Source organism: Heloderma suspectum, chromosome 1 (genome assembly GCF_057233095.1).
Source record: "Heloderma suspectum isolate Gila_16-S chromosome 1, 16-S_ref, whole genome shotgun sequence".
Lineage (NCBI taxonomy): Eukaryota > Metazoa > Chordata > Lepidosauria > Squamata > Helodermatidae > Heloderma > Heloderma suspectum.
In genome coordinates, this window is record NC_139458.1 from 206134224 (window position 1) to 206153492 (window position 19269).

At 39.0% G+C, this 19269-nt stretch overlaps 2 protein-coding genes across 4 annotated transcripts in view; both read right to left on the minus strand.

Annotated features, from left to right (window-relative positions):
• Nucleotides 1-530: 530 nt before the first annotated feature.
• C1H2orf66 (chromosome 1 C2orf66 homolog) lies at nt 531-4149 on the minus strand. Its single transcript, XM_084816719.1, has 3 exons — nt 3981-4149; nt 2527-2724; nt 531-883 (listed from the first exon to the last, which is right to left on the minus strand). Exons 1-2 carry the CDS (start codon nt 4101-4103, stop codon nt 2542-2544), a joined length of 306 nt encoding a protein of 101 aa, XP_084672845.1. The 5' UTR covers nt 4104-4149; the 3' UTR covers nt 531-883; nt 2527-2541.
• Nucleotides 4150-14385: 10236 nt separating this feature from the next.
• PGAP1 (post-GPI attachment to proteins inositol deacylase 1) overlaps nt 14386-19269 on the minus strand; it is a 62197-nt gene continuing 57313 nt past the window's right edge. For 2 of the 3 annotated variants that reach the window (XM_084816670.1, XM_084816679.1), the window contains exon 27: nt 14386-18171. In XM_084816670.1, the coding sequence (XP_084672796.1) occupies nt 18033-18171 (139 nt within the window). In that variant the 3' untranslated portion in view covers nt 14386-18032. The remainder of the gene's footprint in view (nt 18172-19269) is intronic. The other variant, XM_084816686.1, reaches the window with a different exon arrangement.

Sequence of the window (19269 nt, forward strand, 5' to 3'; positions counted from 1 at the left end):
GTTAATTACTGCTGTCCTTCCCTTGCTCCTTACAATGGCAACCTCTTAAAAGGCCTGATTGTGTCAACACACCGGTGTATACTTGCAAGCAAGTCCTATTGAAGGCCGGATTCTTTTAGGGTTCAATCCTATGCATGTTTAGAGAGAGAGAAAAGTTCTACAATTCCCAGCATGCAGGGAGTTGTAGGACTTTTTTCTGAGTAAACATGCATAGGATTGCACCCTTAATTAGTGAGGAGTATCTTCTCCTGCAGGCCATAATTTTCAAACAAGAATGTATGTACTTTAACCAATTTTTAATGCTGAAATTTGCCATGTATTTCAATAATGAATAATGTGAGAATGAATTAACCAATGAAAGTAACATAATCTGCAATCTCAATGACTGCTGTAGAAATGGCATACACTTCTAAGCTTAGTGCCAATGCATTTGTGGGCACGGAAACACCTGAAGTTGTGTTTAATAGGGTTACATTAGTGTATCATTTCCTGCAATTTCTAACTGTACAATTTGGTCACAAATGATGTTTGACTGATATTCAACTTTATTTTTAGAAGGAACCAGAACTGCAAAGAGGGCAAATAGTTATGGAAAAGATGATCTCTATTAAAAATGAAAAATAAACAATTCAGTTAAAAACGTCTGAATCTTAGGTGTAATAAATTATATTTATTTACTGTTCTCCAGAGAGGCCCAGGGGTGTAGTTTGAATTTCTCATATAGTTAGATATAAGCAAATAAGAATAATAAGCGAAATGTGGACTTCAGATTTCGATTTGCTGTATCTGACCTTCAAGAAAATGGTACCATGTCAGATAATAATCATTTAGACATACTTCTCCATAAATGCTTCTAAATAATCTGGCATCCTTAAGCAGCCACCTGTAAAATCAAGAGGAAAAGCAGATTAAAGGAGAGGATTCTGTATTGTATCATTAGTATTTTCTGCTTGGTTTTCCCACCCCACTTTAACCACCAGGAGCTTTTGTTTGTCAAATGCACCAAGAAGTTCAAATATGTGAAGGTTAGTATAAATTATTTTGCTGGACAACCCCAAGCATTGACAAATTACTGCTTGCTTAACTTCTCAGACCTTCGTTGGTCATGCTCCGACCACCTTAGAGTTCATACATGGCCAATGACAGTAGTTTATTTCTGCTCATCCTTTAGAGCAGGGATGGGCAACGTATGGCCCTCCAGATGTTTTGGCTTACCATTCCCATCAAAACTAACCAGCATAGCTAAGGGAGAGGGATGATGGCAGTTGTAGACCAAAACATCTGGAAGGCCAAATGTACCCCATCCCTGCTTTAGTGCTTAAGACAGACTGGGGATAGGTACGGAGCTGTGTGAGAATATTTCAACCTATTTCCTCAGAAGACTAATTTAAATCCCATTCATTTCAATGGGTCTACTCTAAGTAGGACTTATGTTGGATTTTACCCTGTATCTTCAAGAAAAAGGTACCTATAATTCAGAGTAGGATACGTTGGCCACTTATGGATTGCCAAAAAAGAAGACACAGGGTTTCATAAAGTTTGCATACGCTCATTTATACAGATAGAGGCAAATTTAGAAATAGTTACTATAATTTGAATAGAAATACAGTAAATTTCCGCAGGTGACCGGTGGACCTGCTCAATCAGCTTACTGTTGATGGGCAACTTCAAGGTCCCTGCTGTCTGGTCTTATGGTTTTTAAAATATTTAAGTTGGACTTGGACTAGACAGTCCTACAAAAAGAGCAAAGTAGGGCAACGTGACCACCCTACTGTAGAACTGAGAACTAGTTTTGCCACTATGCTTGGTTCTAACTGAAATTACGAACAAATCACTTGCACATATATATTAGGGCCAAAATGTTACTTTAAATCCGTAACTAGCAGCCATGGGGTTCCCCCCATTTTTACTCTAGTAGGCACAGGAGCCTGAATCAGTTCAGGACCCTACCAATTAGGGTTAAGGGGGCTTTTAAGGTTTGCACCTACTTTAGAATAAAAAATACAGATTTAAACTGATCTCTACTTTGGCCCTTAGATGGGTCAGCTCCTAGTTTCTTATAATAAATTTCAGAATAAAATAAAGTAACATTATGTTTTATTTTTCTTTGAACTCTAAATGTATTTTCCTAGTGTGTTTCTGAATTATTTTCTGGGAAGAAATAAAAATAAAATGTAATGAAGGCATAAAGATCAAGAATGAAAATACCACTTTTCAAACACAATAGACAGCATCCTATGGATTTCAAAACTTCCCAAATATTGGCCATATAAGGGAATGAGATGATGACATGCTATGAAACATCAATATTAGTACAAAAATTACTAGTACAAAAATGGTTAAACAAAATTCCATTATTTGTTTGCAAAGTAACTGTTTTGTTATTTTAAATGTACCACATAGGTAAATTAATCTATCATGGATTTGGAAATTATCTAAATTCAAATGAAACATTTCATTACTTTTAATGGCCTATTATGTGTGGGTTGTGGGGGAGGAGTCAGGATGAGGGTCTCTGTCATTTACCTTGATCAAGATCTTTCAGCCTTTGAGATAATTTGTGAAAGAGTTTTTCTTCTCTTCATAATCTGCAAATGCAGAAGCAACAGGATCCAAGTAGAAAGCGATTGGCTTTGCTTTATCATTGTTCACTGAGGAAGTATTTGGAAACTTTCTGAGATCAAATCCTCTCCCAGAAAAATAAGCCTTGAGGGTTCTGAAAAACTGGATGAAAATTCACATTTCAGAAAGACAAAGCAAAAATCTCCAACATATATTTTTAAAGATGTAGATCCCACCTTATTTTGAAGGCTCGAGGTATTTTGACAGTAACATTTCTGTACTTCAGGGGCTCACAACAAAATACAACTGTTGCAATAAATGCTGGTGCCATGAAAATGAAAAATATGTGAGGATAACAAATAAGTGTATATCCATAATTAAACACCCATGAACACATCTCTGGGAGACCTGAGCCAATCACATCTCCCAGACATATTTACATGAGTATTTAAAGAAGCATGTATACACATAGTTTGTCTCCATACTTCACACATTTTCTGGAGAAAACACTGATGTTTCCAGCAGCAATCAAACTGGAGCTGTTCAAATATGTTAACTTTCCCATCCACTTCCTACTATAACGGAACTCCCACTTCTCTGACAATGTAAGTAAATGTACAATCCTAACTATAGGTAAATCCTAATTTCAATACTTCTTGATCACAAAGGCCTGTTACTTTTTTAATGTATTGTTTAATTTGCATAAAGTGTACACACATGCACAAAAGGACTTAAGTTATAACGTTATAATACAGTCTCTTTTAATAAGCTGGGTTCATATACAACACTCCAACATCCTATTAATAGTTCTATAACATTTATAAAAATTCAGAAATTTGACCCATTCCTGCCAGAAATCAAGCCCCTTTATTCTGAACAAAGCAAATAAAACAAGCAAACACTGGCAAAACATGGATTCAGTACTTCAGAAATATTGGCTAGCCAGCTTCAAGTGTAGGTATAACCTTTTAAAGCCAGTTTTTTGCTACTAATATTTTCGCAAAATAATAGAATAATAGCTTAAATCAACATCTATAGGAATAATAATGCTTAAAATGGCATCTTACTCAGAATGGCCACTTCTTACTTCAGAATGGAGAACTACTGAAGGAAATAACTACTCAGCATTTAATATGCTGTGAGATCATTTGAATTCACCTTCCACTCTTTAACAACTGATCGAAAAGCATAGATAGATCAAAGGAAAATAGGACATGTGTCATATTTTATCAATTGAAGTATGAACCTATTGGATCCTAAACATTTCTATCAACACATCTGTCTGCAATGTTGATGTAGTTACGCTTTGTGATGCCGCACTGGTGCAGATGAACTGAAAAATGCTCTTAGGTGACCATTAATTTTGGCTTGATGCTTACGCACACAAGCAGCACAGGATGTTTCAAAGTTTTCCTTACCAGATCCCTGTTTCTGGGGTTATCCAGAGGTTTCCATGTCTCCTCGGGCCTTAACGGAGTTCCCTGCCCCAACCCTCTTAAAATCAGTGCAGTGCATTGAACCAAGATCACCAGCTTCCACATGCTAGAGAGATTGGCAGGCTGTACAGGAAGCAATGGACCTGAAGTCCCTCTACTTAAAGGATCAGAACAAACTTTAATTAATTACACAAAACAGATGCATGAATCAAGTCTTTTCAAACTATCATAAGTCACAGAGGCTGTATCTACTGTAGAGGTAATCTGAAAACAAAACAATACTAATAGCATTCCCACACCACTACCTTGTATGTTCAGAAGTTCTTAGTCTTCCAAAATTAATACTAATACTTCTAATAATAATTCTACCCAAATAATATTTTCCTTCAGAAAGAAAAATGAAAATACTTTCCAACACTATACATGCACAAATGCTATCATACTATTTTGAAAAACAAAGCTTACCAGTAATTTTGGATTTGTGTTCTCGCTGCTTAGCTACCTGAAATGACACTGATCACTCTACTTATAGAGCTCTAGAGAGAACTAACACTCAGTGATTGACAGTGACGTTAGCAGGTGGAGTTTCAAAAGGCAGTAATAACTCTTTTCCATCTTTAACCATCTTTCGTTCTCATCCAAGGTGCTTTTTTTAGCAGCAACAGGTCCCAATACAATGCAACACTTACTCCTCATCTACCATTATCACCGGATAAAAACTCTCTTACAGAATGTAGTGGGACATTTTGGTTTTTTACCCGCTTGGGAAAGGTAGAAGTTGAAATATATATCACTCTAAATATAGGAGCACAAATCTGGGCACATTACAATCCCATTGTTTCAAATGGGAAAGTGAAGGACTCACTGAAGACCTGGGCTACATGTTACCATCACTGGAGTGATTGGCACTGTAGGGTCCTGAGGCCTTTTTTTGTTTTTTGTTTTGTTTACTACCTCACGATCCCACCTCTAGTCACCACTTGTGGGGTTCCTTTTACTTGAGGGGGAGAGAGGGGTCTCTCGCCCTTCCTTCTTCTAACCAGTACCTATGCTCCTGCACTGGCGAGGTTCCCCCCCAAATTCTTCTTTTCCACACACTCCTGGATGACTACAGAACTCCTTGCCACCAGGTCTGCCTTTCCTAGTCACCAGGTAAGGTGCTTTGTTCAGTGTCTCCCCTCACACTGCTACCTTTAGGCTCTCACCCACAACCCTCTGTTGGTGTATTGTGATGCTTCACCACTCTCTCAATTGCTGCCATCAATAACCCTTTTAGAGCTCCTTTTTTGGTAGCACAGACCAAGCAGGCAACACGTGGGGGTTATTCCACAAAACCCTTCTTAATAAATAAAAAGGAAACTGTCTTCTAAAATTTAAAACAAAGGTTTATTTGGTACAACAAGACTGGAAATAAGAACTGGGCTGGGCTGAGGAAAGGATATCAGGAATATTATAATGAGGCAACATTATAAACTGCACAGTATAACTCTTGCTTTTAGTTCTATATTCAAAACCCTTCACACCTTCTCTCACACTATCCACTCTCTCTAACCCACAGACTACCTCACTAGATATTCTCACTTTTATCTCCAATCTAATCCCAGACTTATCTAGCCGTTTCCAGTCTAACTCCCAGGCTTAACTCTCTCACAGAAGCCATCACTCCACCTTTTATGCACAAGCTCTCATCCAATCACGCTGCATTCCATTCTCACTCAGCCACTCCCCCTTTCTTCCGTTTGCAAAACTGTCATTCTTGCCCACACTCTGCCAAACCCCGCCTCACACTCACCTGTCAATTATTCCAGATACATACCAGCCACCATACACCTATACAAACCTTTACTATTTTCATATTGTACATGTGGAATCACCACAGGCACCCCCATAATTTTTCCACCTGTAGCCATAATGTTTAGCAGCATTCATTGGGTGAACCAAGGCCAATTAAGAAGTGAGCTTCCCTTCCCCTGCCAGCAGCTGTGAATGACACAGAATAAGTCATTCACTCTGTAAGGCTGAGATCTCCAGAATGGTGTCCATGGGCACCGATGTGCCCACACAGACTCTTCTTTGGTGGCCACCAGACTCCCCACCCTTCCTGATTTTTAATTTATTTCTTAAGATTTTATTTAAACTTTTTTTTTTTACAACTGGGAGGATGGCATGCTGCAAAACCATGTGCAACTCTCCAGCGCCATCTCTATTTGGGTTCAAAAGTCCCCCACTCTGCATTGTGCTTAGATACTAGGGCAAGTTGCTTTTCTTTGTCTGACCAGTTTGCCTTTTGGGAAATGAGTTTTGTGGCTGGCCACGTCCACCATGGCAGCCATTTTATGAATGGGCAACCCCCCATAACAGCCATTTTGTGAGAGTGCCCATGACACACTCTCAAAACTACAAATGTGCCCACTGACCCAAAAAGGTTGGGGAGCCCTACATCATGGCCTCTATAAATACAGCTAAATATTACTGGGGGGCGGGAACTTGCCATAGGAATGGTGATACTGTCCATGGCTGTAACAAATAGCTCATCTCTTATACTCTCCACCAAAATCAATGGGAATTAAAAGCTCTTCACTTTGGCTGGATCATGTCCAGTGTTTGGATAAAAGATTTTGAGGATAGTCTCAGTTTCTAGCTGAACCATTTCAAAACATGGTAATGACACTGGGAAAGTATATAATAGCAAGGTTTACTCAGAGATCTGATTGAAAGTGCTGAGGCACAGCAAGGCCCTTTGCTGATGGTGTGGACAGGTTGTAGTTAGCAAGAAAAATGAGGACACCAATTAAGAACATAAAAACATAAAAAGAGCCAGGCTAGATCAGACCAAGGGTCCATCTAGTCTTAACATTCTGTTCACACAGTGACCAACCAGCTGTCAACCAGAAACCCACAAGCAGGGCCCGAGTGCAATGGCACCCTCCTGCCCATGTTCCCCAGCAACTGGTGTACATAGGGATACTGCCTCTGATTCTGGAGGTAGCACATAGCCATCAGGACTAGTAGCCATAGATACCCTTCTCCAGCAATTTGTCTAACCCCCTTTTAAAGCCCTCCAAATTGGTGGCCATCACCATATCTTGTGGTAACGAATTCCACATTGCAACTATGCAGTGTGTGAAGTACATCCTTTTATCTGTCCCGAATCTCCCACCAATCAGCTTCATAGGATGACCAGAGGTTCTAGTATTATGATGGAGAAAAATGTCTCCCTATCCACAGTCTCCGCACCTTGCATAATTTGTACACTTCTATCATGTCTCCCCTTACCCTCCTTTTTTCCAAGCTAAACAATCCCAGCTGTTGTAACGTTCCCTCGTGGAGTTGCTCCAGACCCTTGATCATTTTAGTTGCTTTCTTCTGCACTTTTTCCAGCTCTACAATGTCTTTTTTTAGGTGTGACCAGAAATGTACACAGTATTCTAAGTGTGGTCACACCACAGATTTGCATAAAGGCAGTATGATATTGGCAGTTTTATTCTCAGTTCCCTTCCTAATTATGCCAAACATGGAGTTTGCTTCTTCTTTTTTTGCAGTGGCCATACACTGGATTGACATTTTAATCGAGCAGTCCACCACAACCCCAAGATTTCTTTCTTGGTCACCGCTAGCTCAGATCCCATCAGGTTATACTTGAAGTTGGGATTTTTTGCCCCAACATGCATCACTTTACATTTGCATACATTGAACTGCATTTGCCATTTGGATGCCCTTTCTCCCAGTTTGGAGAGATCCTTTTGGAGCTCCTCACGATCCCTTTTTGTTTTAACCACCCTAAATCATTTGGGGTCATCGGCAAACATGGGCACTTTACTGCCCACTCCTAATTCCAGATCATTTATGAACAAGTTGAAAAGCACTGGTCCCAATAAAGATCACTGTGGGACCCCACTATTCTCTCTCTCTCTCTCTCTCTCTCTCACACACACACATTGAATTGGGAGAATTTACCATTTATTTCTACTCTCTGCTTTCTGTTCTTGGCTCTTATTGATTACATTCATTAAGCAATCAGGTGAGGTAGTGCAAATGTGTGTGGGGTGGTAGTGTCATCTTTCAATTTATTTGACTCCACTTGAGGAAGTGGTCTGGCTACCACGCCAGTCTTCCCTTGGCACTATTACTGAAGCAGGAGCTATCTGGCTACGGTGAAGCCTTATGCTTAGCCTTAGGGTTAGACAAAAATAAGGTCCTATCCCCAGCTGCCATCTATTCCAGTTGGGTAGGCCCTTCCTCCCATCCTCTCATAAGGCCACTGATTACAGGATTCTATTTATAAATACACCTTAAAATCATACAATTCCTGACCTATGTAATCATCTAAGCATACCTCCTGCCTGCTACAACTATAGTTTTATGACTGAAAGATTTATTGACTTGATTTTCAAAACATTATTTGGGGGGTTTCAACTCATTTTTAAGAATATTTAAACATAAAGTTAAGTTAGTCCAGAGTCCCTTTCCCTTAAAAAAAGAAAAGTAAACTGGACCATGAACACAGGTTCATATTTTACTATGTACAGCAGCTAATATAGTTTAGGCACTTTTATAACTAGTAAATCATACTGAACTATGTATGAGCAGCCTTAGTTTGGGCTCCAAAACCAGATTTCTTTAAAGGTGTTTTTTTTTTTAAATGATCCACCTTTCCAGTGTAATAAATATAGAAATAAAACAGAATAACATAATTATACTTAATTAAAACCAGAAGTACTTGCTTCGTTGGAGAGTGCTAATTTACCAAATGCTTTTCCAGCTATATATCAGAAGTGGTACTTCTACTAAATCTACATGCAGAATGCCATTTCAAAAAAACAAATTAATTTTAACGGGCAGTAATTTTCTACACAAGGAAACTACAGCTTTGATTTTTTTTTTTATCTAGTCAACCAACAGGACTGAGCTTTTTTTTTCCAGGGACAGATCACAGAAAAATTCAAATGACTGAACCTAACAACAACAACCACAAAGCCACTCCCATTTGGGGTGGTGTGGGGGAGACAAAAACAAAGATTTTTGGTCCCATTGCTCCTTTTCTCCATTGCTAGCTGTACCATTTTCCCTCTGGATTGTCTTTGGTCAAGCATTTGTCCACCTAAAAGGGCAAGATCCCAGAAGGATTTGGGAGCACTTGTTTAGTTTTCCAAGCTAACAATGCTTATTCATATTTCCTATTTTTTAAAGAAGTACTTTGATGGAGCACATTAGTATTGGAACAACACAGAAGCATCAAGCAACGCATCAGTGTGATGTTTTCAAAGCTAGGTATGTCTTGACTCACTGTTTATAGGCCACCTGATTTGAGACCAAGTCAAAGCAGCATATAACTTTGCATTCCTTAAACAACACTGTTAACACACTTCTTTCCTTTTCATTGTTTTTATTTTCTCAATACACAAAATACCACATATTATAATTGAAAAAAGAAGTGCACAAAAATGCTCCAACATAAAATACCTGAGCAAAGACTGAAGGCAAAAATGTTTACCATTACACCCAGAAGCATTTGAGCAAAGTAGAAATACAGGTAACAATATTCATAGGCAACAATGTATGGTCAATTGAGTGGCACTTTTCATAAATTACACTGATTTGTAATGTATCAAGATACAGAACAAAGAATATACTAAAATTTGTAATGTAATATTGGAAAATGTATCCCATCTTAAGTTGATAGTTTAAAAGAGTACGCTGAACATATAAGTAAGTAAACCCTTTTATGAAACACACAAAAAGTTCTACATTCACTTCCAGTTCATTTTGTGATGTAAAAGGTATAAAACTTAAAGAAAACCAAAATGTACCAAATTTCAAATCCTATGTCGTACAACAAGATCAAGTGAAGGTTCTCTCCTGGCCCCCATGTCACCTCTACCATGTTAAGAACAAGCTAACATCAAAAAAGGAAAAGACTGACTTGTGACTTGTCTATTAAGAAAATTAACTATCATGGTCTCCTATCTTTAATATGATTTTTAGAATAATATATCAATATATTTTCAAAAACTAGGTCAGTTCTAATCTACTTTAGACAATGGCTTGGCTCCAAAGATGTGTGGGTGAACTGCTAATGCAGCTGGGCTTTTCCGTCCCCCACCTCCACTACCCTCCAAAAGCTGTTCCTGAGGGTTGGGGGATTCCCTAGAATGCTGTGGGATGTGCTAGGAGGGGCTACAGTGGAAAGAATAAACTGAAATGGGAGGCCACCTTGGATCTTGCACAAAGTACTTCTGCTTGTACATGACCATCTTTTGTATCCAAACCAAAGATTGTCTTTACTAGAAAAATAAGACCAGAAGAGGGTTAAAAAAAAAAGATACCACCTAAATAACACCTAAACGTTTTGAGACTATCCCTTCCAGAAGACTTTCCTAGATTTACTGGATATTCCACTAAATAGCTAAACATCATGTATTCATTTTGATATCTGAAATAGGAGAATCAAATGGAATAATGTATAATTTGGCAAAAGAACATATTTGTTCCACTTCCATTTAATTCTCCTAAGATCAGACACAGCTTCAGTGAAAACCCATTAATAGAAAATATTTTTGGAAGCGATGCCCTTGAAACATTTAAGTGATTTTAAAAAATTCATTAGTTCTCTTTATACAAAAACCAAACAAAAACAGTAAGGCCAATATTTTAAATAGCCATTGGCAGCTAATAGATGTCAACACAAATATATGTAGAAGTTTAGGAACAATTGTACTAAGAATTTTCAAAAATACACCCCAATGCTTACCAAAACACACCTGTTATCAAGGTTTATTTTGAACCATTAATATTAAATGCAGTATTGGGCAACAATCTTAATTACATGCCACAGTTTGTTGAATAGTGGCTCAGAAAGTTATGTGTTCTAATCCAGAGAACTGTGTATTTTTAGAAATGTACACAGATCTCCTGCTTATGGTGGTCATCATTTGATGGGGGGGAGGTAATTTGCCCTGAGATTTTTTATTAAAGGCAAGATATAAATGGAATTACATATGGAAATAAATAAGTAAATTGGTACATGCTGAGAAACATGGATGTGGATTGGATTCCGCCATTGAAATTACTGGGGGAACACGTTTAGGGCATGGTAATTCTGTATGTGCACTGAAGTACCTGTGCATATAACTGAGATGAATCAGAGTGAAGGGGTGTATATTTAAAAGCTGATATTCCTTATTTTATTTAGAAATGGTCACAAACTAGAATCTTAAATATTATGTTAGTTACAATCCATTGTAATTTCAAAAAAGTAATAGCATGGTTTGATAATGCACTGGGATACTTATGAAGTCCCTTCTTCTTGCCAAATTGCTGCATAACTCATACCTCATTATGAATGGCTCAAGTTTTAAAACGAGCCTGCACAATACAGTATAATGCTATATTGCCATTTACAAGTTGCAAATGCAGGTTACATTAGTTTAAGGCACACACTTTTCCCTTCGTGACTGAAAATGTGGTCATGCTGCAGAGGGGATTTCAGCTAGTTTCAGATTTGGTATTGCACTCTAGTACATATGTGTAGAATATTATACAGTAGTTACAGACATTTCATTTCTGAAACTCCACAGTGAATTGACTTAAGTGGAGCTAGGTTCCCCCCTGCCCCCGAAAGTAAACAATTAGTTTCTTCATACAAAAACATTAAGCAGCTTCATTAGTGTTCCCAATTTTAAACAAACACAGAAGCTTTTCCTGATGGTTTGAAAACAAATGGATATATACGTGAAGATTAAAGAAAGCATTCTGAATAAAGTTACCTATCCAGAGTCACCAGAGCAAACAGCCATGTCCAGGGGCCTGGCAGGCGCTACCCTTGCTGCACCCTCCCTTCCCCCATTTCTTAAAGTCCCAGGGCAGGCATCAAGAACAGGAAAGTTATTTTGCCCCTGGTAGGCTGCCAAAGATGGCTGGTGGGTCAAGTCTGAGTTGGCGGGTCACACGTTACACAGGTCTGCTATAAAATAAACACTAGGCCAAATATTTTAGATAATAAAACATGAACAATCTCTTTAGAGAAGTGACCCGGTCCTACAAAAACAGTCACATAAGCAAGCAATTAAACCATCTGTCAGGAGTGGGCAAAATGTGGCCCTTCAGATGCTCAACTACAGCTCCCACCATCCCTGACCATTGGTCATGCTGGCTGGGTCTGATGGGAATTGGGGCTGAACAACAACTGGAGGGCTACAGGTTCCTTACTCCTGATCTAAGTGATTACAGGATACAAAGGACTATAGCTTACTTGTATTACATAGAGCAATTGCAGAATTCAGCCTAAATCTTGATATTTAGCCTTGTGTTTTGCTTAAATATATGAATTTCCAACTCAGTTTGTAGGGACCATGGCGACCAGTCAGAGAGCTTCTTCAGGTATGCCCCGGGGCTTCCACACACAAATTGACATGCACACTACTGTCAACATTTCAACTTTCTCACCCTTTAGATAGCCTCCCCCATTAGAAGCCATGTGCCATGCACAGCAAGAGGAGCAGCTATTTAAAAAGTGTCAAGAGTGGCAATAGATGCACAGGGTTAGTTGTTAGTTCTCTGGATTGTGACTCATAGTACCTTATTGTCCTGGGGCTCTAAGGGAAAACTTCAAAATTTGGTCTTATGTGAATTACACTGTGTGGAAAATGGAAAGCACTACTATTTAACTATTTTGCAAATTGAGCTAACACTCCACCACTGTATAAACAAGGTATCTCATAAGATTTTCTACAGCTAAAGTATTTCAAATAAGATGTGTACAATCTTTATTAAACGGATTGGTATAGAGCGTCAAGAATTTGTAAAAATTAAGGCTTCATTTTCCCCAGCACTTCCAAAGCATGGATTTGTTGTTCAAGCATAGTTCATTGGCTCCAAGAATTTATCCAGAGGTAAATTAACTGTTGCAAGTAGCTTCATCAAATGGCATACATTTCTAAGGTAATGAAAACTTTAATATTTTTAATAGAGAGCGCTAAATGGTGCAAGATCTAGCTATTTTGTTTTCTAAAAAGGGATGTAAAAGTCTAATACTAAAACTGAACAGGGGTCTCACATTAAAAATGAATTACAAAATGAACTTTAAGGGTTTTAAGCTACTTAGTGGCTAACAGTTCTCAGTTTGTTCATAATACATGGCCACAAAAAGCAGCAACATTATTGCACAAACAGAACAAAACATATACTTAACATTTTCATTAGGAACTGAGGTTCATAAAATGGTTACTTCTATCATCTCTTTCATAAATGAGACTGAGGTTCAAGTGTGCAAACAAGTCTAGTCTGCATAGGACTACCATTCGATACTGCCCTAAAGGATACATCTAGCATTTGTTAGTAGCGGTAACAAATTAAACTAGTTTTTGAGGCATGTTGTCTGCTGGCAAAGTAATATTCCAAAACCTGGCTGATCCAAGAATCAAGGTTAGGTTCCACATGCATATCACAGCCAAGATCCAAAGAGCTACTTTGGGCATGGTGAGGGACCTGGGCATGCCTCCTTTGAACAGCAGGCCTCCAGGCCTTCATAAACTGCTCTCGAAAGTCCTCTCAGGATCAAAAGTAGTTTTCCATGTGGTATGGTGGGTGGGTGGAGGCTGCTGTCAGAGAAGCACTTGGACACATGGAACTAGGTATGCAGTTCTTTGGATCACAGCCCTATTCCCACCAAGCAATCCAGTTAGCTTTTCAAAAGTCTCCCACCACTTTCTAAATCTAAACTGCACTTGTAACAGTTCAAGGGGGAAATTAAGGGAAATGGTGCACTGGCATCTTCTTTTAAGTAGTTCTTATTCCTAATCTCCAGACTGCTTTTTGAACCTAGAGATGTATAAAGATCAGTTTGAATTTTCAGAAAGAAGCATTTTCTCAAAACGTGAATTCAGCAGTGGTGTTGATGGAAGGGAAATTGGGTGTACACATACTGCTTTGGACCCAGCCCAAAATGAATGTTTATTTAAATAGAATAGAATCTTTATATTCTATTTACTAAAATGTTTAACTTGCAGTGCAATCCTATGCCTGTCTACTCCAAAGTAAGTCAAGTTAAATGGGATGTGCTCCTAGGTTAATTGTCTATAGCAGGGGTCCCCAACACTTTTGGGGACATCAAGCACATTTGGGAATTTGAGAAACTGCTGTGGGCACCACCACAAAATGGCTCCCACAGAGGATGTGGCTAGTCAGGTAATAGCTGCCATGGAGACCTGGCTAGTCACAAGTGAGCTAAAGAAGGGTGTGTTGGGTGGGGGGAGATATAGTGAGGCTATGGAATGGGAGGGGGAAATAGCAAGGCAAAAGGGTAGTGGGAAGAGAAAGAGCAAGACTAGAGATAGAAAAAAGATTGCCCCAACACTTTTCAAGATTTTTATTTTAACTTTTTTTTTTTAAGTAGGCAGGGAGTGGAAAATATTATGGGTGTTGTTGGAGGTATCCATGAGCACCATGTTGGGGACCCTTGGTCTATGGGATTGTGCCTGAGGCCCCGTTACCCCTGCTGAGTAGACACTGATAGGACAGAATGGGATTTACTTCTGAGTAGGCATGGGTAGGATTGCACTGTTAGCTGTTTGTTTTCAATTTATGAAGGAATGTAATTCTAAAAAAAAAAGGGTGGGGAAGGGGATCCAAAATGCAAAAAAGTTTCAGAGACCCAAAGTGTAAAAGCACCCTCCAAAATATTTGCAGAAGCTAGAACTATAAATGCACTGCTTTATAACTAGGTAGAAAAATACATAGAAAAGATAATAAAAGTACGTTATCATAACTATGTACAATTTACACAGCATGTATGACGATGTTACCTCGCTAAGAACTTGATGGGAGTCCAATCAACTCACCCATTTCACATATGAACTTATTTGTGAGTGTAGGTATAGCATGTCATATGCTGTGACAAATAATACAAAAGGGTGTTGACTTCTTAGTAATCTGTAAGTCATTAAACAAACTACCCTCCTACAGTAGATTAGAGGGTTCTGGAACTGGACCCACATTTCCGGTCCTCCGTCTGAATAGCAGTGACTGGCGGTGGTGTGCCAGAAAGCAAGAGCCTGCCACTGCCATAAACTAACCACTGGCCTTTATGACCTAGTTAAGAAGAGCACGTGTGGCTCCTGACTTGGTTCAATCAGCTTGGGGAGAAGAAGTTTCACTCCTCCCCTGATTGCAGAATAGTTAAAAGTTATGAAGCAAAGCCAGGTATCATTCAGAAGCAAGTCAAGCAGCTCCTGAGCCTGACCATGTCCTTTAAAAGGAGAAGCTGCCATCTGCATTGTAATCAGAAGCGGCGCGCCTCCACGTAGCTGTGCCAGGGCATGACTTTGAAGCGCACCCTTAGTAACCGCTTGACAATGAAACATTTGGCAAGTGCCATTTCTGGTGCTGTAGCATTCTGACAGGAGGAAAAAAATCTCTGCCAAATTTCTCCCTGGCATACAGCAGATTTCAATGCATCTTTCAATGCATTAAATAAGGCCCCTGCATGGTTTGTGGCATGTCCTTGTGTTGCCAGCTACTGGGAAAGAGCCCAGCACAGCAATCAAGTGCAAGGAGGAACTCCTTGCAAAAGCTGTAAACAATCCAGCTAGCAGCACACGGGCACACACAGAGCTTAGTTTTTATCTCTATACACAGGTTTAGTACCACATAACTGGCTCAAAATTAGATCTCAGAATTAAGAGTTTACAGTTTGCCCAAAGGACTTGGCTAAGAGAAACAAGGACATACTCTTAATAGGATGTCAAGCCCAGAAGCTGCTCAATTTGTTTCTGAATTATACCAGGCTTTACATTTATAGGACAAAAAATATGTAAAGATACTAAGACCATACAACTAGCCTAACTCTAGAGCAAGGTTGGGCAACTTTGGGTGGTCTGGGGACCAATTTTCAGCCCCTAGACCTTCTCCCACAGGCCGCACTCCTGGCATGGTGTTGCTGTTTCAAGGAAACAAGCTGAATTGGCCTTTCTAAGGCTCCACAGTGATGTGCCACCTAATTTTGGCAGCAAACTGCTGTGGGTTTTTTTTTACTGGCAGCAGCGGAGGGGGTTGCAGAAGAGGACCGGGGGGTCAGGGGCACTGGTGGTCCATAGGCTGTGTTCTACCCATCCTCCTCTAGAGTGTTTAATTTAAAATACTGATTATAGTTAGAATGCTCTTAATGGTTCATACACAGCTTTAACAACTAAGCTTGTTAGCAAGCTGGCACTAGGACTTTTATACTTAAGAAAATATTTCAAGTAAATTGAAGACAATTGAATGACTTAACACTCAGAAGCCAGAATCAACTGAGGCACTTCAGGCAGGAATAATACAAATTTGACAAAGGCAGGACAAAATACATACTGTAACTTGGTTCAGAGATATGGCTCTTCCCAGATTGCAACAGGAGGAGGAAGTGAGCCATTATGTAAGATCAGAGCTTAGGTATCAAGGCAATGGATGCAGTAGAAATAAGTAAGACAGACATACAGCTATAAATAAATAGGTCAACCAGCTATACTTGGATTTGATTGGTTACATTTACGAAATAATTGCCTGTTTTTAAGGTGATGGTGAAATGCAAGAGGAACAATATTTGCCTTTGGATATAACACCTGTACAATCTGTTTATGTATCAGAGAATGTGTTACTGCTTTATAGATGGTTATATATGATCAGTATTTGCCACTCTGACTATCTGAGGACAGATTCTTTTGAAACTTATTTGTACACAGAGATAAATACTTGATTTTTAATGTATACTTTTAAAAAACCAATCCCTATACTGGTGAAACATTAACAGTTCGTGTGGAAGTGCATAGTTCTGCCTTTAGGTGATTCTTGGCGGACCAGACAGTTGCTGGGTGACTTATCAGAAACAAGTTGCTTTATGGAGTATCTCAAGGGTTCATTTTGTGTTAACATCTATACGCTGCCACTGGAGGAAGTAGTCCAGATTTCAGGATTGAACTGCTATTCAGGGGCAGTTTTGGTGTGGATGAGGAAAAACTAAAGCTGAATCCAGTAAAGACAGAGGTAAAGGTGGATGACCCATATGAGAGGAAGAGAAAGTTATTATATGTTATGGGATTTCATTAAAGAAGCCGATTTGTATGTGGGAAGCACCCCCTGGATATTCAAATGTCTACTGTAGCCAGAAGTGCCTTACTGAAATCCTTACCTTCAAATAGTGGTGCAAATGTATATTTTGGTCTTCAATATATGCAGATATTGGGAAACTCGTGTCAGTATTTTATTCCCAAGCACAGTTGTTGCCAAAGTATACACTTGGGCAGCTATTTAGTGTGAATTGCTACATGTTTCAGTATACACTAGCTTGAATTCTCTGCATAGAAACAGTAACCTGTGAATCTGCCCCGAGCTTCAGATTTTGCAGTTTAACAGTACAAAGAGCGTACAGGACTGTTGCTGGTACACTACTAAATTATGTTACATTGATGATTATGTTACATTATGTTGATGTACTGAGCCACTTTCAATGATTTCAGCCATCTGCAGGCTCTGATATAGCTTTGGATTTGTCACCAACAGTCTAGCAGCAACTGCATTAATAGCTTAGTATAGACCCAAGGAAGGACAACGCTGTGACAGCTGCCTATAATGGGATAAGAACATTTAGATTGTCTTATTATTGGCTATTCAATTTTGCAACTGTTTGCTTCCAGTCATTTGTCAACTGCACTCACTGTGCTTTAGAACATATATATCAATTTAAAACTGCTTTTTAAAACTGCTTCAATACCAAGGAAATCAAGCAGTATTCTATCACTAGTGTCAGACACAGACTAAGAATGATGTGCCTACTGAATCCTACATTTCTACAGCTATTAAAAAAACAAACAGTCTACAGCTTACTATGTTTTTCAAATGTTTTTCCATCACCACCACACATTTCCCATCTTGTGTATTGTTCTCACTTCTGCCTTTGACAGCAGTTGACTTTCATGTAATCACCATGTTGTTCTAGATCATCCTTTGTTCAAACTTCCACACCTCTTGCTGGTGGGCCCAGTGCTTTGATAAGCTAATGTTTTACACAACGCAACATATTGCATGAAGAAAAAAAGGAACGACTATGAAGTATGGTATTCGGTATAAATGCATTGGTGCAAAAGTCACAACAGCAACAGAACAAGGAAGTGGAAGGTGCACTGCGATCTTCAGGAGTTTACTGTGGGGAGAGGGAAAAAAAGTCAACATAGTTCAGCTATTAGTAAAGCCATTAAGATGCATGGCATAAGAAGGACATATATTCTTGGGGAGATACAGGGTAGTATCCAATGTTAGTCCTATATAGAGTAGTCCCATTGAAAAGAATGAGACTAAAGTTAGTCACAATTAACTTAAGTCCCATTCATTGCAATGGGCCTACTCTACATAGGACTAAAGTTGGATACAACCCACTACTGTGTATTTTGCATAAATGACTTACTCCGTAGAATGATATTCTTGAATCAACTAGTTGTGGGAAACTGGGATTGCACCTCCTCATCTTTTTGCAGTCCCCTCATAACTGCTGCCTGACACTTGGTTCTATATATCTTAGGCTCTATGCATGGAGGCTCCAATCTGAACATGTTATGTAGGCCTGGAGATGAAGCATTCACAGCATTCATGCAAAATTATAAAAGCCTTATTTAATCAAGTGTCCAGTATGTTGAGTTATACAGTGAGTCTTAAACAACTGTAATAAGTTTTATATGAGAGTTATCAGCTAACAGTATTCCAACATGATTACAAGAGATATGAAGAATTCAGGTACTAACATAAAGTTAAATGTAAATGGCATGCTGCCCTTGATCTGAATTACAAAACTGGTTTTTCACACCAAACCAGTTTTTGCTGGCAGTGGAAAAGCACACTTGATACAAATGACATTTACATTGCAAGATATAGTTGAAAAGCCACATAAGCATTCTAGTAGTAAGAACAAACTGAATTACTTGCTTCTACAGCTTATGAATTATAAGGTGTTTTTACTTGGCCACAGCGCTATACAATACTATAGCGCTCAACTTCAAAAACAACCCATTTTAGGAGATGGAAGTTGAGTCTGAGACTTCTGCATGAGTCCTTGGGAGAAATGGGACTTGAACCCAGGTCTACCTGACCTAAAACTCATTCTATGATTGAACCACACTCGACAACATTTGCATCACAAATAACATTTAAGCAAACATTACTGGGTTGGAGCCAAAGCTCCATGAGGTTGGAGTGAGGCATGCTCAGTTCTTGGCTCCTTCTTGAAAATCTGCTCCAGAGAGTTGCA

What these genes read in the sequence shown, in the direction of transcription:
- C1H2orf66 (XM_084816719.1), bottom strand. Translation starts at nt 4,103, where the DNA reads ATGTGGAAGCTGGTGATCTTGGTTCAATGCACTGCACTGATTTTAAGA. An exon ending in ACCCCAGAAACAGGGATCTG is followed by an intron (nt 2,725 to 3,980) that starts GTAAGGAAAACT and finishes ATTTTCATCCAG; the next exon opens with TTTTTCAGAACCCTCAAGGC.